The sequence below is a fragment of the Uranotaenia lowii genome, chromosome 3 (assembly GCF_029784155.1).
Source record: "Uranotaenia lowii strain MFRU-FL chromosome 3, ASM2978415v1, whole genome shotgun sequence".
NCBI lineage: Eukaryota > Metazoa > Arthropoda > Insecta > Diptera > Culicidae > Uranotaenia > Uranotaenia lowii.
In genome coordinates this window covers 144,918,754-144,944,926 of record NC_073693.1, presented here as the reverse complement: position 1 = coordinate 144,944,926, position 26,173 = coordinate 144,918,754, and the positions used below count along the sequence as shown (strand labels likewise).

The 26,173-nt window shown below is 39.9% G+C and overlaps 1 protein-coding gene across 2 annotated transcripts in view; it reads right to left on the bottom strand.

The window, feature by feature from the left end:
* The window catches only part of LOC129754733 (cyclic nucleotide-gated cation channel alpha-3), a 708,907-nt gene that overhangs the window by 233,672 nt on the left and 449,062 nt on the right, over positions 1-26,173 (bottom strand). For both annotated transcript variants that reach the window (XM_055750948.1, XM_055750949.1), the window contains one exon: positions 24,705-24,896. In XM_055750948.1, coding sequence (XP_055606923.1) covers positions 24,705-24,896 — 192 coding nt within the window. The remainder of the gene's footprint in view (positions 1-24,704; positions 24,897-26,173) is intronic.

Here is a 26,173-nt window from a genome sequence, read left to right as displayed (position 1 = left end):
ACTGGATTTGCAAGCTTAGAAAAGGGAAGGTGCTTTTTCTGGTTTCCCTTTCATGGACATAAAAAAGGATCAACTCCGATGGAACGATCATGAATAATGGCAAAAGAAATCGGAAACGAGGAGACGTGTGCCGGTAATACGGGCATAAATTTTATCACAGTAGTAGGTAAGTCGCACTTAAAGTTTATTCCTTCACACAACATCGAAATGAAGTTGACTTTTGAAGAATGAGGCAATAAACATAAATTGATACTTGTATTTATGATTTATCAATAAATGCAGAAGCATGACGCTTTGAATCATTGATTAAAAGAAGGATTAATTCTAAAATAGTTTCAAAAATTTTTAAGGCAATATCATAAATCTAATAACATTATAGGCCTAAATTGCAGAAATAAACAATACTCAAAATATGGTTGATTTGGGCTGTGTACTTAAATCTTCTTACTAGAAATGTTGAAACATTTTATTAGCAGGGGGCCTTCTTCTCTATTCATGTTCATAATTTGACCACAAAAAAACTCAATTACTCTTTCCCGGACGAAATAAACCGGCCAGAACAACTCGAACAATAGCATAGAATCGTTTCAATAGAACGCAATAACCGTAAAGTATACCATACCAGAGCTAGAGCAAGCTAGCTTGCACATCATTTCTTTTTCGAGGGCCGAGAATTCGAGTTTCTTTTTTAAACGGGGATGCGTGTGCCTTCTTTTTCTGTGGGTCACCCCCAGTACCAAAATGGCTTCCAGCATTTTTTGGTTTATTTCTTCTGACCATCAGATTACGGAGTTTTTTTTTGTGTTTTTGTGAACTGGAAGGGTGGATCTTCAAAGTCAAGGCTGAAAATCGTAACATTAAATAACAAAGGCAAAAGTTGGTTGATAAGATTTTTTTCGAATTTTTCTTGTAAAATCATTGAACTCCTTTCATATTTTTTTTTATTGAAATGCATAAATTTAAAGGTGTTGCTGGATTTTTTTTACGCAATGTTTATAGTTAGTAACTTTTCTTATGTGAAATTTTCACAGAAATTCAAATCTGGCGTCAGTTTCAACTGGAACGATTTGTCTGGAATTATTTAGCTAAAAATTACACAGAAAAAAAACAATTATTTCTTCGGAATGCTGCATTTAAGCAAAACAGTTTTCAGCGGAAATGTTTTTGAAAACAATTCTAATGTGACGTGATAAGTTCGTTGAAATTTATAATACCCGATCGAAGTTATGCTTATTACATAATATTCAACCCTTGTCATTTTCTATTTTATTAATTTAAATTTGTATAAAAATTCTTTCTATCAAAGTCTTTCAAAATTTTGGTCGAAATCAGCCGATTGAACTATAATTGTGTGTTTTACTTTAGGCACTTTAGGCACAATTTTCCCGTATGTTTGGATAACGTGCCGCTATTAAGCCTACCCCCATTCTGATACCTGATACACCGGGGCAAGTGCAAACGATTTACACCATAGTTCAACTTTCACATGTCCTAGAAAAATATTTATATCTTCAAAAATTATCAAATATCGTTCGTTTCATCATTAAAATAGTTCTCAACCAATTCCCGGTGAAAGAGAAAAATTGAATTGACAGGTCTTACGCTTAACCCCTGCCATCAGATTTTGTACCTTGTCCACCTTGCCAGTTTGCCTTGAACTGCTGCTCGTCCTTAGCAGTTTTTTGGTCTTCTTTAGGTTCCGCTTGACAATAGCCCAGTATTTCTCAATTGGGCGGAGCTCTGGCGTGTTGGGAGGGTTCTTGTCCTCGGGAACTACCTGCACGTTGTTAGCGGCATACCACTCCATGGCCTTTTTACCGTAATGGCGAGATGCCAAGTCCGGCCAAAACAGTACGGAACAACCGTGTTTCTTCAGGAAAGGCAGCAGACGTTTATTCAAACACTCTTTCACGTAAATTTCCTGGTTGACAGTCCCGGAAGCTATGAAAATGCTGCTTTTCAAGCCACAGGTACAGATGGCTTGCCAAACCAGATATTTCTTCGCGAACTTTGCAGTTTCATGTGCTTGAAAATATCTGCTACCTTTCCTCTTCCTTTTGCCGTATAAAACTCCTGTCCCGGAAGCTGCTTGTAGTCGGCTTTGACGTAGGTTTCGTCGTCCATTACCACGCAGTCAAACTTCGTCAGCATCGTCGTGTACAGCCTCCGGGATCGCGCTTTGGCCGTCGTATTTTGTTTATCATCGCGATTTGGAGTCACTACCATCTTGTGAGTCGATAGTCCGGCTCGTTTTTTGGCTCGATGCACGGTTGTAGACGATACACCTAGCTTATTTGCGGCATCTCGGAGAGAGAGATTAGGGTTTCGCTTGAAACTACCGGCAACTCTCTTTGTCGTCTCAGCGACTTCCGGTTTTCGATTTCCCCCCGATCCAGACTTCCTGGCTGTCGACAAACGTTCCTCAAACACTTTAATTACATTTGCAACGGTTGATTTGGCAACTTTTAGCGATTTTGTCAGCTTTGCGTGCAAGTAGCTCGGATTTTCGCGATGCGCGAGCAAAATTTTGATACGCTGCTCTTCTTCCTTGGACGGCATTTTGACAACTGAAGAGTGAATTCCAAAATCAAAATAGGAGCAACATTTTACACACACACACCTTCAAAATGAGGGGTGTTCAGGTTTTTAAATGCAAAATTGAAAGAAATACGTCAAGTTGATATTGACCAAATATTGACCGTTTCACCCTTTATTATACTGCCGCTCATAGCAAGTCCGTCCCATTTGCGTTTTCATCATTTTTCAGTTTATCGCTGGAAACAATTTAGTTTCATCTGTAGTTTCAAGAGAAAACTTTTTTTTAGTACTTTGTTCTGATGTACATCGAAAAAAACCTCAAGAAATTTTGTCCCATTGAACAAATAATCGCAAGTCGGTCCCATATGACATAAATCATCGCAAGTCGGTCCCACAGCCATAAGGGCCCAGCAAATGATTTTCAACAGAATCAAAACAAAAAAATAATCCTTATAAAGCGAAAATCTTTCATTGGCCGTAGCAGTGACAGATTCTGTTGATTACTTTGATAAAAAAACGCATACAAGTGCCGAATTAGCGTTGGACTTTCTACGATTTTTCAATGCAATTTTTCTCACTTCAACAAAAACGCAAATGGGACGGACTTGCTATGAGCGGCAGTATAGTCTGCCAGACAAACCAGTCAGAATTATTTCTCATTATTCTCATTGATATTTTCGGATTGCGCTTGATAAACCACTCACATTTCTTAGCGTCATGAAATCAATCATCTTCACTTTTATCTGAATTTTAGCTCACTGCTAAGACTCCTTGAACTTTTAAATAAGTGAACTTTGGTCGACTATTTAGTTGATTTCCAGCTGTTTTTAAGTCTTCCACTGGGACTTTCCTGGATTTCTCTTGATCATTCCCAAAAAAATGCCTGAGTGCTTCAGTTTTAAACGGTATCTTCAATACCACTTGACTGATTGTCACCAAATTTTATACTCGTACACATTACATTACTAGGTAGGCTAACTGAAAATTTTATCAATTTCCATTAATTTATTCAAAATTTATTCACAAATCAAATTTTTCGAATACATTCCTTATTGACACTCAAGAGCGGACTAGGGTTAAGAAATATCAAAAACTCTATTATGTTTAAATTTTCTTTGAAATTTTTATGAAATTATTTTATCGGCTATATCGGTGAAATTTATATTCTTTGAGAAAGAATATTTAAGAATTGAAAGATTATAGACGGATAGAACGAAAGATTATAGACGGACGAATTTTCTTTGAAATTTCGTCCAAATTGTTATATTTTGCAGAACTGGTAAAAAATTGATAAATGGAAAAGTTGATCATTAAGTAAACACCAAAAAAGTGCACAAATATATTTGACGATTTTTTGTTATCTATTCTCAAAAAATGTTTCTAAAACAAGAGCTGATAGAGAAAAATAAAACAATTTGCATGTTGTGAATAAGCACAAAATTATCTCTCAAATTCATTATACCTCGGAAAATGTGAATTTTTTAAACCTTGTTCAATTAGGAAATTTACTTAAGCTTCAAATGCATTAAGCATGTAACAAATTGGCCTGAATACTTGCCTGAGCATTATTAGAGAGAGCTTCCCAAAGGGAAAGTAATGGCTTTCATTTAAATTAAACACACAATTCTAAGTTAAAAACTCGTTAACTGGTCGAAAAATGAAAGCAAATTTGACAAATGCGGGTACACTGAGTCGATTTGGCGTCCATTTTTAATTACTCAAATCCTGGGGTCCAAAACGCTTTGTTTCGGTTCAAAACTCAACCATGATTATTTGCGGGCTTTTTAATCAGCGTTTACATGAGAAAAAATTTACTTTTATGTTTGTATGGGAAAATTGATTTTTTTTGTTCGGAAAACTCAACATCATATTTGTCTTATCTGTGGAATCAAGGCTACTACCTTATGGTTTTGTGACAATTTATAAATTTGTAGACCGTATCAAAACACCTGTGAGAGAGATTTTAATCCACAAGAATAGTATACTAGCGCTTAGCAACTTCAATTTTGCTCTGGATAAGTTGTGCATTCTGATTTAAATTTATCGTCTCTTGTAACGTTAAGGATAAGTTCTCGGCTCCTGACGAAAGAAAATTTTTCACTATTTTGCATGGATTTAAGGGCGCGGAGAGTCAGATTGTACGTAAAAAGCTAAAAAAAAGCACTCTTTGTGCGTTTGTCCTTTCGATCGCTTCCAGTTTTATCGAAGAATTTTCTCAGAACTAAAACTGACCGAGAGAAAATAATTTCGGACGAGTTATCTTGATCGGCATTGGAAAGGGATGAGAAGTCAATTCTCATATTCATCGCTAAGTGTTACACAAGTAAAAAACTAGTTATCATTATCAATTTTCCATATAAAATTATAAAAGTTAAAGGAAAGAACACATGTTACTTTAAAATACTACAAAAACTCATGAATGTGTTTTAAACAAAATCGAAGCTATTCAACTGCCAGGGTTTGAGAAATTCAAAACTCGAGTCAATAAAATTAGCGGGCAGGTACAAGCAACTCTTTAATGATAGTTCTAAATGATTGAAAGGGGCTCCCATACAAACATAATGCAATTTTTGAGGTTCAGCATGGCTGACATTGCAATGTCAATGCATTGACAGGTGGTGAATCAATTGTTTTTTCAATTTTATTTAGCAGGTTCTTTTGGAAGTAACTCATTTGTAAGTTTTGTTCATCACTTGTATTTTGTTGTTGTGATATACAGAGTAATGAATACTATTTTGTTGTGATGAATTAGGATTGAGAATTAACAAATAATTCAGAATAAAGATGATAATGTATCTTTATTTTTGTCGAGTCATGTATAAAGGTCAGGTTCTAATACTGATTAATATATGCTTGGATTATCCATCCGTCATATTGTCAACACTTCACTAATCTAGCGGTTCGTCAGCCCGGATCAATCGTCGCTGTGTTAACATCTCACCGGTTCCAATTCAATCTAAGAAATTTTGTAAGTCCACGGACGTTTAAATAAATCACACACAACGAAAACGTAACACACGAAGAATTAAAAATAGAATTGTCATCACTACGGAGTATCAAAGAATGCAAAATATCTCTTAGGAGTATAAAAGATTGTAAACTCCACGGAGTAAAAACGGAAACGTAAGGCAATTCCGAGTCGTGGTAAAAATAGCATTGGCGATTAAAATCAGAAGAAGAAGAAGTAAGTATCGCCTATCGAAAGTTTAATTTAACTTTTTTTTTTCGAAAAACTGAATTAAAGAATTTTAAGAAAACTAAATCAGTCGAAACACAAACAGCATTGTGTTTTGCTCCATAATCTAAATTTTTACCTTCAAAATTTAAATCAAAAACGAACCACCCCAAAGTTCGATTGTAAAAAAGCCAAACCGAAACCGAGCGACGATAAAAAAAGAAACCGAAATCCTCTTTAGCACAATCTGCCGAAGAAATGTCACAGTTTCGGTATTTTTTTCGTAAACCTCCTCCACCGAAAGCTTCTTCTACCCTAACGAAAGCGGTTGCTCGTAAAATGTGTCCTTTTTTTTTCTTGCTTCGACCCACATTCAGTGGTAGATACATACCAACTGGTCTCGTCTCGTTTTCTTGACCTTTTCGATGCTTGCCCTGGCTTGGTAACAGATTAAATTTAAAAGCTTCGTATAACATTGAACTAAATCAAATCGATTGCCATGTGCGGTAACATTGTCGATAGATGAAGAAATCCTTTCAGTTCGTTGGGTCTAGAAATGTTTTTTAAAAATAAATATTAAAAAGCTATTTGTATTCATTTGATGAAAGATCGTAAAGTCGAAAATGTCAACACAATCTTTTGTTGAAAACCGATTCAATTTCTTCACTGAATTTTCAAGGTCAAAATCTCCGTTTAAGGGGACCAACCTTTCCCATGAGATAGGTAATCTCCAACAAAAGAATGATGCATGGATGAAGTTCCAGCCAGCGTGTATCGTTTTGCAGCATGCAACGGAACTTGTTTAGTAATGACAAAAGGTTCCGTGGTTATTGGAAGCCCCGCAGTGAGACGTGCTAACAGTCCTAACTTCTCTTTATCTCACGTCTCACTGCAACACCGTCCCGCAATATACGAGAGATCCAGAGAGCCGAACTGGAAGGAAAACAAACGGCAATAAAACATAAGTTCTTATCCAACCACGAAACAGCGCGTACGCGATTCTTTAACCGCTCCGAAAACCCCACACCCAGGCAAAATAAGTTGTTCCCCCAGAGTGGGAAAGTGATAAACACTCAGTGGAGTGGAACTGATTTCACTCGAAGAAAAAGCTAGTTTTACAGTCCGCTAGCTAGTGACAAATTGGTGTTATCGAACATTTTGGTCCATTCGAACCAGATTGACCAGTGAAATAGTTGGACATTTTCTGGACAATACAGTGTTGGTTTGTGCACCTTTTGTTAGTGCCGGACATTTTGTGTGATCGGGACGCTCCAATTGTGATTGGTTGGCGTCATTTTGGACGCGCGATAGCAACAAAGCGCTATTACTGAGGGAGGTCGCCATCGCGGATTCCAGCAACCAACGTCAAGCCGCTAGTGATAGACCCTAGCGTGGTGGTAGCCAGTGGTGCCCAAGACGAGTTGGAGATTATCGAAGAACTTTTGGTCGAAACATTGGACGGTTTTTGGACGGATTGCTTGATGCAACGGATAATACGGATAAGTAGCGCATGTCTGTGGTTGTTGGTGTGTGGTTTGTGAGATTTTCGTGGTTGAAAAATTAAAATTTTGGCTCATAATAAATATTTGGAAAACGTATTTGGGTAGATGGAAATTTAATTTTGTGCAATTCCCTGAGGTATCAAGATATTTCGTCATCATTGTTGATTCCACTTTGGCTGTCAAGTCGCGACTCTCAGTCAAGGTCGGTTTTGTGAAACGTAGAGCGATTTTGAGTCAGTTTAGTCTGAATATTGGTTGGATTTTGAGTAAATCCATTGAGTTTGAGTCAGATCGGTTATCTGAAATTGGTCAGAGATTGTGTTTGGATTCAAGTGAATCAAATTGGTCAGATTGTGTTGGTTTTAGTGAATCAGAGTAGTGATTCAGTCAGTTTATTGTGTCGGATTGGAATTTTTGGTAGAATTCCTTTGGTTCAATTAGAGATAGTGATTTCACAGTTATATAATCGCGTACTGTGATACTTCGGAGTTTTTCAAAGTTATTCGCTGTGTTGAATTAAAATAGCTTACAAAATGGAAGACTACAGCATCTTGAGGAAGCAAGAGCGCCAGTTACGAGCCTCCATGAAGGGTGTCGCTTATTTCGTGCGGGATTATAAGCAAGAGCTTCATGAATCCCAGATTGAAGTCAGATTGTGTCTGTTAGAGTCGACCATGAAAAAATACTACCTGGTAAGGCAGAAATTGGAAGTGCTTTTGGATGCTGCTGACAGTGACGGGGAGAAAGAAGATACCAAGGAATCAGAGGCAGCAAAGAAACGCAGGCTTCAAAGGCAGGCTGAAGAACGTGAAGCAAAATTCGACGAAGAAACGCTGGAAATGGAAGGGCAGTACTGCGCATTGAAAGCAGCACTCTTGGCTCTACGTCCGAAGAAGAATGAGTCGTTGAGTTCTTCTGGAGCAGGAGAAGGAGCTGAAACCATGTCACGCGTCAAGCTGCCTGACATCAAGCTGCCAGGTTTCGACGGGAAGCTTCGTGATTGGATTCCGTTTCGGGACATGTTCTTCAGCTTGATTCACAACAACGAACGTCTCTCTGATATCGACAAATTTACGTATCTACGGTCAGCAATTAGTGGCGAAGCGCTTCAGGAGATAAGTTCTATCGAGTTGTCTTCTGATAATTACCAGGTAGCCTGCAACATGCTCGAGAAGAGGTACGAGAACAAAAAGTTGATCGTAAAAGCGTACTTGGACGCTCTTTTTGGGATCGAACCTCTAAAGAAGGAAAGCGGCGAAGCTTTGAATCACCTGGTCAGTGATTTCGACCGCAACATCCAGATGCTGGGCAAAATAGGAGAGGATACCGATAAGTGGTCGACGCTGTTGGCATACATGGTGTGCACTCGTCTGGATTCAGTCACACTTCGTCAGTGGGAGAGTCACCACAATTCAAAGGATGTTCCGACGTACCAGAAGGTGATGGACTTTCTGAGGGATCAGGCATTGGTTCTGCAATCGATAGCACCGAGTAGGTCAGAAGACATCGAAAGTCGTCGCTATCGTACAACCGTTCACACCACATCGAGAATCCAGAACAACTGTGTGTTCTGTGGTAATTCGTTCCATCCAGCATCTACGTGCAGCAAGTTCAGAGCGATGTCAGTACCCCAGCGCTTTGAAGTGGTCAAGATGAAGCGGCTCTGCATCAATTGTTTGGGTTCCGGTCACTTTGCGGATCGTTGTAGCAGAGGACCATGTCGTGAGTGCAACAGAAAGCACCATTCGATGTTGCACAAAAGTTTTAACAGTTTTTCGAGTCAGAGCTCCGTTTCACAAAACCAGACGACAGTCAACAGTCAATCGTATCGGAATAATAATCGCCCAGGACCTTCTGGTCAAGGTCAAGAACAAGAGTTGATTAGACAGGATCAACAAAGTCAAGCTTCGTACACAAATCCTCAAGCACAAGAGAATTCCACTAACTCCTACCCCATAATACGAACACGTATTCGCCACACTCAACCACAACACACCACAGACAATTCTTTTACGTTTAATGCGGCACCAAGGCCGAAAAGCGCTAAATTTCGTTCGCCTCGAGTTTTGATGTCAACCGCTGTAGTGCGGGTTGAAGATCGTTTTGGTAACCATACGTTTGCGAGAACATTGTTAGATTCGTGTTCTGAATATTGCTTTGTTACCAAGAGCTTTGCGAAAAGATTGAATCTCCGAAGGAGTCGGAATGTTTTGAGAGTCCAAGGTATTGGAAATGAGTCAGCTAAATCGAATGAGTCAGTTGAGGCAAGAATTCGGCCTCGTGTGTCAGAAATTTCTTCATTTTCGGAAGATATGAGTTTTCATGTGTTGCCTAAGATTACAAGTTATCTGCCTACCACTAAAGTTCCGCTCAATGGAATCAAGATTCCTCATGATTTGGTATTGGCGGACCCTGAGTTTTGGAATCCGGGTCCGATAGATATGATTATTGGGGCAGAATATTTCTGCGATTTGGTGCGCTCAGGCAAGTGTCAAGTTTCGGAAGAAGGTCCAACTCTGCAAGAAACCGAGTTTGGATGGGTTGTTTCTGGGAGAATTCCTGATAGTTCCTTTGAAACTGTTGCGTAAACAAAAAGTTCAGAATCGTTTGTTATTTTTACTGCGAGTTTAGAAGACACTGGACAAGTTTTGGGAGAACTATGTAGTAATAACAGTATTTTGTCAGTTGATGAATCAGTTTTGAACAGATATTCAAAGGAATCACAGTGAGAAATTCGGAAGGTAAATTCGTCGTCACCTTGCCGAAAAGAAAACCTGCTCCAAATGGGTTTCTGCAGGAAAAACGATAAGTCGGTTCCTCAATTTGGATGAAGGGCAATCTGCAAAAGGCAGAACTTAAGGCCTAGTTGTTGGGAATTTATCGATGAGAATTGTCAATTGGAAATATGAGCGAATGCTCAGAAAATGTGTCAGTTGATATTTGTCAGAATTCAGTTAGAATGGGTCCTATCTAAGTAGGCAATGTCAGAAAAACGTTCACAATGTGTCAAATTTTGAACTTGGTTGTTATCTTCTACGTCACGAAGTGTTGAAACCGGAAAGTACATCTACAAAGCTACGCCTAGTGTTTGATGCGTCGTGTCGCACCTCAACGATCGTTTCGTTAAACGATGTATTGATGGTGGGGCCAACTGTGCAGAACGATTTGTTGTCGGTCATCATGCGCTTCCGTTTGCACCGATGCCTCATCAGTGCCGACGTCGAGAGGTCAGGATGGTACAAGTACAGCAACCGGGTCAACATATTCAGCGGACAGGTGACGAGATACACCACAAGAACCAGCAAAAGACCTACGAGTTGACGACGGGACGTAAGGGAGTGATAGTACTCCATATTTGGCGACAAGATGTCTGAAACAGCTAGCTGAAGATGGATCAGCATAGCATCAGATTGGTTCGAAAGTTCTTCGCAATAGTTGCTATTTTGACGGCTGTCTAGTTGGAGCAGACAGTGAATGCTGAAAATGTTGAAGATTAGAGTCAGTTTTAGAGTTTGATTTGTCAGATTCAACTGTGCAAACCCTTGGTTTGAAGTGGCGCACAGTTTTGCTTGAATTTCCCTCATTGAAAAACAATCAATTTCACAAATTACGAAGAAAAAAAAAAAAGCGTTCGATATGATGCGGACTATTTTTTTGGATGTTGCTGAGCAAGCGAAAATCATAATCCAAAAACTATAGCGTCTCAATATGGCCGGTTTTTGAGAGCTCCATTTTTTCCACCTCGGGTAGACAAAGTCGTCGGGGGTAGACCCAAGAATCAATCAGTAAAAGATACTTCATTGAAGCATTTTGGAAATAGGAGTTGGCTAGTACGGTCTCCTTAACGTCATACATCCATATCGTCGAGCAACAATCTTTGGAGATCGAAGAAATATTCCTTGGAAAGGAGTCGTGCGAGTAGGTCATGTTCACACGAAGGACGAAACTTTCAGTTTTTTAGAAATCGTTTACTGACTATTCGGAACAACTAGAAGTTGAGTGGTTAAACGAAACGGTATGAGTTTGAATTATTTGTCAGAAAATGGACGGGAATGGTCAATTGTGACCTTAAAGGAAAGATTTGTGTCAGAGATTATGAGCAATAAGAAGCATGAGTCCGAAAATGTAAGCGATTTGTAAGTTTGATTTCTTGGCAGAATGAAAATTGCACGTTTGGTTGTTTGTGTCTGTTTACGAGTCAGAATTGATATGAAAACATAAGTATGTACAATGTTTTTACCTTATTCGAGAAGGTGGCTGGAATCTCGCATAAACTGAAAAAGGTTCAAATCACCCAGGCATGGTGGTGATATTTGTAATAACGCAATCTCTCAATAAACTTTTGTACTTCTATTTTCATTTCATGCACCACGAGAAAAAAAGGCACAAATCCTGCTCTAAACCAGAGATGCGTGGCATAAGATCCATCTAATCGATCTATGTTTAACACCGATGACTACCAGGACAAAGTAGCACCTTATGACGGTGTCATATTTTGCTTGATATAACATCTGGAATGAAAAAAAGGAATTGTTCATCACCTAGCATTATGGTATGAAGAGAAATTGCAACTCACCTGCGCGCTATTTGAAAAAATTGTGTTTGGTTACTGGTGTCATCGTTTTCATGATTCATGCCAACTAATCGCTGAAAAGTGCATCGAGAGCTGAAATATTTGCAAACCTTCAGCCGCAAGTCTAGCACAGTGTAAAAGGTTTCCTTTGTTCCGTGAATTTGGTTGAAGTGCGTTTGGGATTTAATCATGGTGATAGGTCGTTCCCAATTTCCTGGGGAAAGGTCAGATCGAGACTCCCACTCATCCTTAGTCTGGTCAAAGGATGCGATAGCTGAAATTACATAACAAATCTGCATCTTTGCACACTTGAACGGATGAAAAAACTTACCTTTCGGAACAGCAGTTTGGTTACTTCGATTACCAAGGATCCCATCGTACCAATTTGATAACATCCGTTGGGAATTTAGAACCGGAGGTCGAAAATATCCAGCTTTTTTCGGAATTTGCCCGGATAACACGTTTAGCAGCTTTTATCTATCCAGTCACACACGAAATTCCAGACCAAAACAAATCGAAAGTTGGTGATGAGAGACCGTGAGAGAGAATATATTCTCCATGGGCGCACGGGTACGGACAAAAAAGGGGCTCATCACCCTTACATGATGTAAAATTTGTTTACTAAAATTGCGAAATGTTGCATTATATAAAGTAGAGTAATTTGAATTGTATTGGCATGTAATTTTTACTAAATGGGTTCATCACCCTTAAAAAATGTCGATTTTTTTGGCGATTAATGTCGCATTTTTGTATTGTATAATGTAGGATATGAATTGAAATCGGTTGAATTGTTAAAATTGTACTAGTATGTAAGAAACTATGTTGAAATCCGGTGGTTTCAAGGGGGCCGGAATGTTTAGTAATGACAAAAGGTTCCGTGGTTATTGGAAGCCCCGCAGTGAGACGTGCTAACAGTCCTAACTTCTCTTTATCTCACGTCTCACTGCAGAACCGTCCCGCAATATACGAGAGATCCAGAGAGCCGAACTGGAAGGAAAACAAACGGCAATAAAACATAAGTTCTTATCCAACCACGAAACAGCGCGTACGCGATTCTTTAACCGCTCCGAAAACCCCACACCCAGGCAAAATAAGTTGTTCCCCCAGAGTGGGAAAGTGATAAACACTCAGTGGAGTGGAACTGATTTCACTCGAAGAAAAAGCTAGTTTTACAGTCCGCTAGCTAGTGACAAATTGGTGTTATCGAACAGAACTAGTGAAGAGCTTTTCCAGTTACACCATCCCATCGCATGGATCACACATAAACACAAACATCCATCCTGAACTGCCGACAGAGTTCAGCATCAACAAACATGTTCGAGCTAGAAGAAACGGGAGAAAATTTAAATTTATCACCCCTGAAGTTATTTTTATGTTTCGCTCCATTCCCCACCAGATTTATTACGGTTGGGTGTGTACACACAGAGATGGACACATCCTTCTCGGGCCAAGGACGTTCAAGTTTGCAGAAGCCTGTGTTCTCCTTCGACGCCCATCCTCGAGCGACGACGACGACCGAGTGACGTTCAATATTGTGTCTAAGCAGCCTGCAGTTCAAGAATATTCAAAATTTACCATCAACGAGATTCTAGTTGTTTTTTTCCTATCTTTCATTCCTCTCTCGTTAAAAAGATAGGTTGTTGGTGGAAGGAGGATGCTGGGGACATGTAAAGCATTCAACGTCACAAGGGAGCAAGGGATCGGGGTGATATGTAAATTCGTCGAACAACCACAAAGAAGCACGACACACAGAGGCGCTTGAAAAAATAGAACAACAAGCGGCAGTGACAAATGTGAACAGTGGCACCAATGACGCTCCTCCAAGAGACAACGCCATGTCAACAAAACAAAACAGAACAGTGGCAGCACGATGTCTCGCTCTTCGCCGTTGTCGTCGTCAGTCGCATGGCGTGGGATTTGATGAAGCCGGAATTTCATTATTTCACGCTACAAACATGATTGTTTGATGTGGAAATCCATTCCGAAACATCAATAGATTGTGCAAATTGTGTATGGAAAATTTTATACGCAAGCCGCCTGAAATTGGCAGCACCAATATTGGAGGGGCCATTTTCATGAATACACGTTACTTGACGGCGTTCGTTGAAAAACGGTTTAAAATGTTTGTTTTGCTTGTCGCCGGGAACGTTGATTGTTTCCGAAGAAAGAAAACAACAGTTAATTCTGCATGATTCGCTTTAGAACAAAGGATTACTGGCAATTGCAATTTCAATTAATCAAGCAAACACTCTTTTCAAGAAGACATTTTAAAACCTTCCCTTTCTAAATTCCTACATCTTTTATCTCATGCCTATCGGATAATGTCCGCCTACAGCCGTTCGACGAGATGGTTGACCAAAAAACCTATCCAATCAATGGATTTTGAATGTTATATGGTTTAAACGTAAGGTATGAATGAATTTTATGAATTTTCAAACTCAAACTTTTTTTTTAATTTGTATTAGGTTTTGATTTTTGTCGATGTGATATTTTGACTTTTAAAAGTTGTAAGTACAGAAGCTCAAAACAAAATTTTGGGTGGTTTTTGTTTTGAAAACAGTAAACATAATTTTTTTTAAGCTTTTATGAAGGTGCTTTAGCTAAAAACATCAACAGGAAAACTTGGTTCCAGAAGATTGGATAGTCCGATACTGATCCTCGATCATCGGAGTTGTTAACAAAGTTTGCATGAGCATATCCGATGAGTGGTTCCGATTCCGCGTTTCTGCGAAATACCAACGCTGTATCGGTGGTACCTCGAAGGTATCGCAGAATGCGCTCCAGGCCTTACTAGTGCCTACCCACCGGGCTGGCCTGATACTTGCTCAGTGCGTTATATCTGGCCTCGAAGATGTCGCCAGGTGTTGTAGACAAATGATCAATTCTTTGAACGGCTCTTCGGTGATAACCTCACCATCGTTCTGCTTCGTCCAGCAAACATTCGTTTCAAATGGTGTGCCAACGACCTTTCAAGCTCGGTAATGATCCAGATAACCTCTGAATCGTCTTTTCCGGCAATCAGGATATCATCCACATAAGAGTAAGTCCTCGCTTGCAGGACCGGTAAACGCAGCAGTCACTCTTCAACGGATAAAAACCAAGCTTCCCAGCTAGTTCTATGTGTCGTAACCTTTCCTTAATTGAGTTCACAATTTTTCAAATCACACGCGACAAAATCACAAAACGACCATCGGTTTAAGATTCGTTACTAGAATGAGTCTTAGATCTTCAAAAGGGTGATACGGTCAAAATTTGGTCAAGGGAAAACGCGTGTAAATCGGTGAAATCGTTTATTAAAGAAAATAAAATTACATTTCATTTTCAAGTTTAATTAGTATAAAATTCAGGAAAAATATTCAGTTAGGCTTCCGCTTTTCCAAATCCGAATTGCCGGGCCTTACGCTTAACCCCTGCCATCAGATTTTGTACAGCCACCTTGTCCACCTTCTTCGCTGCAGAAAGCCAGTTTGCCTTGAACTGCTGCTCGTCCTTAGCAGTTTTTTGGTCTTCTTTAGGTTCCGCTTGACAATAGCCCAGTATTTCTCAATTGGGCGGAGCTCTGGCGTGTTGGGAGGGTTCTTGTCCTTGGGAACCACCTGCACGTTGTTGGCGGCTACCACTCCATGGCCTTTTCACTGTAATGGAAAGATGCCAAATCCGGCCAAAACAGTACGGAACAACCGTGTTTCTTCAGGAAAGGCAGCAGACGTTTATTCAAACACTCTTTCACGTAAATTTCTTGGTTGACAGTCCCGGAAGATATGAAAATGCTGCTTTTCAAGCCACAGGTACAGATGGCTTGCCAAACCAGATATTTCTTCGCGAACTTTGACAGTTTCATGTGGTTGAAAATATCTGCTACCTTTCCCCTTCCTTTTGCCGTAAAAAACTCCTGCCCCGAAAACTGCTTGTAGTCGGTTTTGACGTAGGTCTCGTCGTCCATTACCACGCAGTCAAACTTCGTCAGCATCGTCGTGTACAGCCTCCGGGATCGCGCTTTGTCCGTCGTATTTTGTTTATCATCGCGATTTGGAGTCACTACCTTCATGTAAGTCGATAGTCCGGCTCGATTTTTGGCTCGATGCACGGTTGTAGACGATACACCCAGCTTATTTGCGGCATCTTGGTGAGATAGGTGCGGGTTTCGCTTGAAACTACCGGCAACTCTCTTTGTCATCTCAGCGGCCCCCGGTTTTCGATTTCCCCCCGATTCAGACTTCCTGGCTGTCGACAAACGTTCCCCAAACACTTTAATTACATTTGTAACGGTTGATTTGGCAACTTTTTGCGATTTTGACAGCTTTGCGTGCGAGTAGCTCGGATTTTCGCGATGCGCGAGATAAATTATGATACGCTGCTCTTCTTCCTTGGACGGCATTTTGACAGCTGAAGAGTGAATTCCAAAATCAAAATAGGAGCAGCATTCTACACACACACACCTTCGAAATGAGGGGTGCTCAGGTTTTTTAAATGCAAAATTGAAAGAAATACGTCAAGTTGATATTGACCAAATTTTGACCGTATCACCCTTTATATCCTCTTCTTAATTTCAATTCAGGTATGCAATTTTCCTTCTGATGAACAACCATGGCGGATTCGTGCGCGGAAAACACCTCCTCGAAAGTTCCAGGAATTGCTTCCAGCAGTGCTCGAGCATGCTAACAGCAGTGCACAACCAGATGATGAGTAACCCTCTGGGTTAGCAGCTCCTTCCAATTCTGCCAGGGACTACATCCAGTTGGACTTTCGCGCTGCCCGGTTGCGCTCTTATTCCGCGAGCCTTCCTGGCATCTCGCTACCTGGTGATCCTTTGATTATTTAATCCCTCTAGACTGGGTCGTCTCGGGGCTGGCTGGTTCCTCTGGCTGGTAGCCTTCTTCCTGGTGGGCTTCAGGTTGCTGGCTACTCTACTTGCTAACCGCAAGTTAAATACTTGAGAGTACCCCTCTTGAACTAACTTGTTTTTCCAAAATCCAGACGTATCTGGGCCCATAACCTGCAGAAAAGAAAGATTCTACGCAGGTTACAGTGGCGGAATAGAGTTATTTATTCAAGTTTGTTGTCAAATCCTTGAATAACTACACATTACGTTAGCGATAGCCATTTGTCATTTTCGGCCTCTGGTTTCTCAACAAAAAACCTCATTTCTCAGCCATTGAATCCAACAAATTCAATAGAATTATTCCATAATTTATATGGAAAGTGACACGGCTTCTCTGTTCGAACCATTTTATTTATTGAAAATTACCATCGCTAATTTTTGCACCATTCGAAAGCTGGGACTTTCCCCTTTCATTTTAGCTCAAATTCAAAATAATCCATGGGGAAGTATGGAAGAATTTGTTTTTTAATAGATTTATTCACTTTTTAATGGTTTTTTCAAAGACAAAAACATACTTATCACTGCCGAGATAACTAGAAATCGAAAAGTAGTGTTCATTTTTGATTGTTTAAGCATCCAGTTTAGATTTGAATTGTATAAACATCATGTTGTAGCTAAACCAAGTTATATTTTATCGTTTATGGTTTGTATAGTTCATTATATACGAAAACATTTTGTTAATCGTATAGAAAGATCAATAAAGTTGTTTTGAATCGCAGTAGAATTCTGTAAAGCGCAATATTTAATCCCACTGTACAACTAAGCAATCTTTTATGCTTGCGATCTATGATGACATATTATTTCCATGAACGTGAGAACATCGTATATTCGTACTTGTCATTCAAAGTCGCTTATTGAGAAAAAACTTAATCGGTAAATAATTGTTAATAATGCAATTCCTATGCTAAGTAATATCGTAATCATCTTATGTCAACAATTGCAAAAATTGAAATCCTGGCACTGACACTGACAATATCTATGTATTGCAGATTATCGAATCGTTTAACAGTACAGTAAATAGCTAGCTAAAATCGCACAGCGCTGAATACTATTATTGATTGTAACAGAATCGTCTATAAGATAGGTTAAAGTTGTATATCATAAAACGTCATCTATAAATAGATTTGGAGTCCGAAATGATGCAGTCAGTGGTATTTTATACGATCAACTGATTTTTAAACGGAACTCTCAACTGAACATGAACAAATTTGCTTGTTTATATCAACATGAAAAGCAGCCGAGGAAGTATCGAAGGAAAGGGATCGGAACGTTGTGAGTTCGAGACTGAGGGAAGATTGATCAACAACATATGACAATATGCATACGCAGTATTTGGAAACTGGCATTCAGTATTTTTATAACAAGGCTCATCAATTTGATCAAAGACATATAAAGTTGTATATGGTTCAATTTAATTCGCAGTAAAAATTTAATTCTATTGTATTTATGTTCATGGCGATTTTTAGTAAAATCGTAATAATGGAAAAATATAATTGCTTTGGGATACAGTAACAATAAATTGTATTAAATGGTGAAGAAAGTTGTACAAACCTCAGGCTACCTGCAAAAGGACTGGCAAAAGAAAGTTGTTAGTTGTACAATCCTAAGATTTTGTGCAAAGCAAAGTTGCTATCAAATTATTGAAAACGCAATACAAAGTTTTATAATTTCAAGGTGAGCAAAATTTGGTCCGTATACTGCCTCCACTTTGGTACGTACAGGCTCATATAGACTATTCTTTTTTTTCCAGATTGTACAAAAGTGTGTATATCTCAGAAACAACTGAAATATGCAGACCAAAATGTTCACTGGCTGAGAAAACGCTCGTTACCTTTAGCGTTGATCCAACTCCATATGTCAACAACATGATTTAATAAGAAAGTTTCCTAGCTACAGCTTTGGAGAAGACATCAAAGTGATACAAATTGAGAAAAATGAGTTGTAATGTGACAAACAGAGTGATTATTATTTCATTTGAAAAGTCTAATAAAACCTCTCATCACTGATAGTACCAAGACCAGAAATGGTATTCTACCAACTTAGTAATTGATTGTAAGGGAAAGTCGGGTAGGGTGGACACCCTAAGGTAGAATCGCTATAGAAAATCTTATATTGCTGTTCATATCGCAATTTTCGTGCAGATGGGAAATTAAGGATGTCTGCAATAGCATTAATCATTGGAATTTGTTATTTTTTTCAATCGAGACTGTTTTTATAGAAATCTAAAACAAGCTTGCAAATTACACTTTTCAAAAATGGTCGGGTTAAACGGACACTGCCTAGAAAAGGTACCGTTTTACGGAAAATAGCTGTAAAAATGAATATTTTTGTAAGTTAAGTATAAAAGAACGTTTTTAAACTAAAATAGAACCAATTAGTCCGAATCCTGAAGCTAAACAGTGTGGTTTCCTAGTGCTTTTCGACAGACAATTGCCCTTGACAAGGTCTTTTGAAGGTATATAGAGGATCAAACCGATGAAAAATTTGAAATACCTGGAGAAACTTATGTGTCCGTCTTACCCGCCTTAGCAATTTTTTTTTCAAACGTTTGTTACTCAAGCCCTTTGACCGAAATTCACTAATTTCAACCTAGAGGTCGAGCATGTTTTATGTTCAATTCGTGACAGTAAATTCCTGCACCTGAACTACCGTTTGATAATAAACCTTTAGTATAGAGTACAACATGTGAAGACATTTGGTCCTCTACGAAACCTGATAATCATTCTTGAGGAGAAGGAAATTTGAATTTAAACCCCATGTAGGGACAACTACTTTTGGCGCTAAATAAAACTCGTTTAATCTAACTAATTCAGGCCACACATTCGTATGACTCGATGATCTTTCGATATTTCCTGACAGCCAGAGATCAACTGCCTGTAAACAGAAAGCACTGTAGGCACAATTTTCCCGTTAGTTTGGATAACATTCCGCTTTAAGCCTACCCCTTTTCTGAAGTATCCGGATATCCCTAAGACGCACATTCTTTGAAGGTGATTTAGTTTTGTCCGAACTGTTGCAACTTCTCCTTCCTGCCACCATACTAGACACCCATTGGTCAGAATTGGTCTTACTGTTGTGGAATATATCCAGTGAATATTTTTGGGTTTGAATCCCCAGTTTTTCCCCATTGCACGTCGGCATCGTCTGAAGGCCATGCATGCTTTTTTGATTCTGAATTCGATGTGATCTGACCAGTTTAAATTGGAGTCAAGAATGACACCCAAATATTTAACTTGATCAGACACTGTGATTTCAGAACCATAAAACAGCTGAGGGCGCACTCCTGGTCTGGCTTAGCCGCTGTCTACGCCACGGGACGTTTTTCTATCCAGGAGTTAGTGGTAGATTCTCGGGACGGATTCGTGATTGCAAAAATTAACGGCATCTTTTTCTGCAGCTGCTACGCTCCACCAAGATGGACGGTCGGGGAGTTCAACACAATGGATGAACTCACTCACGAACTGGCAGGAAAGGCCCCTGTAGTAATAGGAGTAATAGGACTCCAACGCTTGAGCGGTTAACTGGGGTAGTAGGTGCAACAACCCCAGAGGCCACTGTCTACTAGAGTCCTTCGCAAGACTAGAAGTTGAGCTGTGCAACACTGGATCCATCAGCACCTTTTGCAAGCATGGAATACCAGACAGAACGTCAGTGATTGACATCACATTTGCGAGTCCATCATTAAAACTGACATGAATTGGAGAGTGTGTGACGATTATACACACAGCGATCACCAGGCGATACGCTATAGCGTAGAAGACCGGAATCCAGTGGCAGTAAGGCAATTGCCAGTGCATGAGCGGAGATGGAAGACTAAAGTTTTAGATATTTAAGAAAGTGTGCACCGATGCTATATACATGCAGGAAGCATCGCAGGTCCATAATGCTGAGCAGCTGACGAAAATGATGATAGTGGTGTGCGACATGACCATGCCCAGAAGGAATACACCGGCGACACCCAGCTTACTGGTGGACCTCAGAAATAGCTGAGCTTCGTACTAGCTGTCTAAAAGCAGACAACGAGCTCAACGGGCGAGAAACGAAGCCGATAGCGAAACGAGAGGTGCCGTTTACCGAGCAGCTAGAGTGGCACTTAAGCGAGCCATTAAAACAAGCAAAGAGAACTGCTACAGAGTGTTATGCCAGAGCGTAGATGATAAACCATGGGGCCAAGCCTATAAAGTTGCACTGGCGAGATTCGGTGACCCAAGGTCGCCGACCTAAAAGTGTCCGGAAAAACTGAGAGAGATCGTTGCACATCTTTTTCCGCAGCTTGGCCCGACGCAGTGGCCACTTTCCCCGTACGACGCGGGTGCACACGATATCGAGCCAGTAACAAACGAAGAACTTGTGGCTATCGCTAAGAAACTTGCGGTGAAAAAGGCCCCTGGTTCAGATGGAATCCCAAATGAAATGCTGAAAGATGTGGTACAGACCATTCCGGATACTTTCAGAGTGGTGCTAGAAAAGTGTCTCGACGAGGAATCGTTTCCCACCCTTGGACCCACGTTGGACACCCTTGGTAAGCTACTGGAGAGGATAATATTTGACAACAGGATAATATTTATCAACACAGAAGGCGAAAGTGGACTGTCGGACAGATAGTTTGATTTTCGGTAAGGGAGATCTACGGTGGACGCCATCCGTATGGTGACAGAGTATGCGAAGCGCGCATATAAAAAGAAACGGACAGGTGTTCGTCACTGCGCCATTGTGACAATCGAAGTTAAGAATGCCTTCAACAATGCCAGCTGGGAAGCGATTGCTACAGCGCTTCACAAGATGCGTGTTCCTAATACCCTCTGCAGGATAATAGGAAGCTTCTTCGAAAATCAGGTCCCGACGTATGTAACCGAAACTGGGTTACCATCTACTGCCCTAACAGCGGGTGTTCCACAGGGTTCCAAACTTGGACCTGTGCTTTGGAATGCCATGTATAATGAGGTGTTAACGCTGAAACTACGAGCAGGTGTGCAGATAGGATTTGCTGACGATATCGAGCTTATGATCACCGGCGAAACAATCCAGGAGGTAGAAGACCTTGCAACGGTGTCCATGGAAAGGGTTGGCATCTGGATGGAGGGAGTTAAGCTTCAGATAGCTCACCATAAAACCGAAGTTCTGCTCGTGACCAATAAAAGAGTTGTGCCGCACATGGAGATTTCTATTGGAGGGAACACGACATCTTCGAAACAGCAGCTGAAATACCTTGGAGTAATGGTCGAGCATCGCTTAAGTTTTGATGCGCATGTCAAATACTGTAGTGAAAGTGCATCGAAAGTCATAGATTCATCGGCCTGGATTAAGCCGAACTGCCATGGCCCAAAGAGAAGCAAGAGACGTCTCCTTGCGAGCGTAGCACTGTCGAAACTACGATACGGAGGAGCGGCCTGGAGCTCCGCGATAGAGGTAGAGCGCATTAGATCCAAATTACGGAGCACACATCGGCTGATAGCCATGCGAGTTTCCTGTGCGTACAGGACCATATCAGCAGATGCAGCTTTTGTCATCGCGGGCATCGACATAACTCTGGCTGAGGATATGGAGTGTTACAAAGCAAGAGCTGTTAGAGGAATGCGTAAAATTCAACGAGCAGCGTCAATGCTCAAGTGGCAGGAGCAATGGGAAGCATCGAACAACGCAAGATGGACGCCACGTTCGTCGCCACGGCACCCATATTCGGGTGACGGGTGTATTTCCTGGGGGGCCCCGTCACATCAAAAAACGTGTGACGCTCTCTTACTACGCTCAGCTTCGCCACACGTTTCAAATATGGGAGTTCTCCCTCTTTGCTTTCTCTCTCTGTAAATTGCTTTGGGCCCGGCTAGTAAAACTACCAAAATGAGCGTGTCGACGAACGTGTTAATCCCGCGACTTTCAGACTGGGTAAATTGGAAGTATTGGGAGGTTAACTTTTACCTGACGCAGTTCCTTTCGGGCCATGGGCATGGGTGCTTTCAGCAATACCTTCATCGGAATAAGCTTTGGCATCGGCAGAACATGCTATCTTTGTCTGCCTCAGGTTCATTTCAAGGCGTCAACAGCTTCAAAAGGTTTTCCATTTTAAGAAATTTTATAATCTGAGAGAACAAAATGGGGAACTTAGCTTCTATTGAAATTATAAGTCAAGAAGTGTACCACAATCACGAAAGAGAATTCCGACCGACTGTAATTTCATAAAACGGAGAGTTGCTACGTAGCGCCAACCGAAGTTTTAGGCGACTGTTCCTGCGAATGGAATGCGAATGCGACCAGATCTATAAAGAAGGTCCACTGGACCTTCAGTCGATCCTAAGATGGATTTCAGTTGATTATTCAAGCTAGCGAACACTAGCACAATTTCCAACTTTGTCAAGTTTTGTCGCAATTCAAGTGAGTTGACTCTGTTGAACTCCACGAAGTTTCGTTGGAACTGCTTCTGGGGGCTAAAAGTAGTGAAAGATTTCCGTTGAAGCAATCTTTCTTTTATCCTTATGATGATGGCTTGAATGGAAAATTTATTGAAGCTCCCGATCTCATTCAGTTGAGAGAGGAATGAAGCTCATCCGATGGATCATGTGGTGGAACGCCGCTATCTTATGCCGAAACGAGTGGTTGGAGGTGCTCGGTATTACCTCCGTGATATTCGTCGGCTTTGTAAAGATTTCGAATGGGAATAAGCATTAATCTCTTCTTACCAGAACATCAAGGATAATGAAATGAAAAGTTGAGAACATCCAGGATAGGTAATTTCTTGTCTTCTCCTATTTCGCAAGTGAATTTGTTATTTTTATGCAAACCATTATAGATGTTAGAAGTTCTTCAAGAAAATCTTTGTTTACTACACAAAAAATGTCATCGACGTATCTCGATCCTTTTTCGGATAATGAATCTTGTTTTCCAAGAGTCCCTTCCAATGAGCCATAAACAGTTCACACAAGAGTGGAGACAAAGGGTTTCCCCCTTTGTTTGTCTATAAATCAAATCTCTAAATTTGAAGAAAGTTTGTCTCATAAAGGGGGTTTCAGGGGTTTTCCGACGATTCGTTTGATTTTTGACTGTGCAATGAAAAATCTTTGAAGGTTGTCAGTCTTTCGAAATGTTTGCAATAATTTCAACTTTTAAACTTTATTTCAAATAAAACAATAAACACATCCTAAAAATAATTGTTTGTCTTATATCAAAACTAAAAATTAAACAATTGTTGTGAACTTTCCATCGTTTGTCTACACCATCAAGGTATGATAGAAAATCACATTGAAGTAAGAAATATCATTCAACACAAAAAAAAAGTTATCTAAACATGTTGATTTGTAGCCATACAGGCTTAAACTGAACAAAATAAAGTATTGTATGACAAACAATACTTGATACTTCAAGTATATACATGGTGTAAAATGTGTGTACATCGATTCAGTATTTCCAAAGATATAAAACTCCCAAAATATTTTTAGTTATTTGAACCGACTTCTGTTACATGAAGGAAAAATAGTCTGTCTTTCTATCATATTTACACCCTTTGTATGATAATACTTAATAACTAACATAGGAAACTGATCGGGCAAGGCGACAGAGAATGAGCGTTAACATGAGATGGAATAACAACAACAACAACATCAACAACATTTATGGAGATGGAAATGGAACGACAATCTGATAAATGATGAGGTTTTGAAAAGTGGCAGCACATTCAGGCAGGGGGTTCTATGTATTTATGTTGATAAACATTCAGTCACATTCACACCGATCCTACATCTAGCGAGCGCACTCGAAGGGAATAGAACTGATTCTCGAGGGATTTATATTTTTTCATTTCAACTTTATCAATGAGAAAAAGGATGATGACTAAGTAGAGTTGGGGTTTGGGGGGTTGGCGAGGATTTTCTGGAGGAAAGACAGTAACGCTAAAAAACGGAAACCACATCGAAGGAAAAGCTGGACAACAACAGAGAACAAGAAGAAGCATGTTTGTTTGATGATTGGTGGAACGACGTGGCACAACAACACAAGTAGTAAGGTAAGAAAGAGGGATTGCGAATTGTGGCAACTTCTTACCCATGAGACTAGAACGGCTCACAGAGTTTCGATTGTGTTGTTCCGAGGACGATTGAATGGTATTAAAGTCTGACCCGAGGGCTTCTGGGGGTGGAGGGGCCAGATGCATTATGGCCGCATCCGTGCCGTTGAGGGAGTGCGAATGATGCCGCGACAGTTTCGACTCGTCAAAACTTGCCTTGCCATCATCATCTAGAACGAAATAGAGAGATAGAAGATACAGTATGGAAAACAGATTTGAGGGATGATCAAAACTAATTAACTTCGTCTGCCATCTAATGCAAATGACATCTGACAAGCCGTGTATAGTTATTAAAAACTTTTGTAGTAGAGCTTTTTCACTATCCGGTCGACCAACTATTCTCATCAAACCACATAATGAGATACTGTCCATTTTGATTAGTAGCAATTGGATTGCCAACGTTGCAAAAACCTATAAAACCACGGACCTATATATAGCAATATTCACATTTTTATGTACATCTCAATAGCAACGTTCACGTATATTTAGTATATCTAAAGTGTACACAAAAATAAAACTGTAAGCGGGCTCCTATTCCGTTAGTTATGTTATCAAAAACAACCAGCTTTCTAAAAACTTTTAACAATTCGTAGCCTAACCATTGCCAAAAGCTGATAATGACAAGACGGTTTTATTTACATAAACTTTATTTGTTGTACGGTTATTTCTCAGTAGGGCTTCATCTCAAGTCTCTTTGATTTTTTTCCCTTACCTCCCATCGCATGGCTAAACCAGCAATTCTCCCAAAAAGTTCCGCATGCAGACAAATAGCCAACACATTTTCCCGGGGAGGTGTGGCGTGGTTCCTGTTCCGGGAAGCACTTTCTACTTCCCGGTAGCAACATCCAGCCAGGAGAAACTTTCACTTTGCCAACTACCTACCGTAACTTTAAAGCGCCCCAAACTTACTCCTGGTTGATCAGGTTTTCAACTCTTGCTGACAACGTGTGTTGATTGTGGTTTCAAAATAGAAAAACCCGATTTAATACACTTGACAGTGGATTGTAGCCTTTCTTACAGCCTGTAAATTATATTTGGGTATATATGGCACAAAATGAATTATGAATTATGATTAATGAATTTCATACGCAGTAAATCCAAAAGCAATGTAGGAAATAAAGATTCAAAGTTTTTAATAGGATAAAAGTATTTTGAATATTATCATCATTTCCATATCAATAACATTATTTGCAACTAATTGGAGATTTTTGAATGACTAGATTCTGGAATATCTTGTATGATTCCGTTTCTATGACATTATAATCTAACTCAATTTACTCCTTTTGGAGTTACAGCATATGGTAACTTCAAAATGGAAGGGGTATAAAAATTAAGAATACTATTTCAAAAAACATGCCTGACCATGTATTTTAAATTATTCAACCTCTCAAGTAATGGAAACAAATGCATAGATAAAATTATTGGATAAAATTTCAATTGCTAGAGA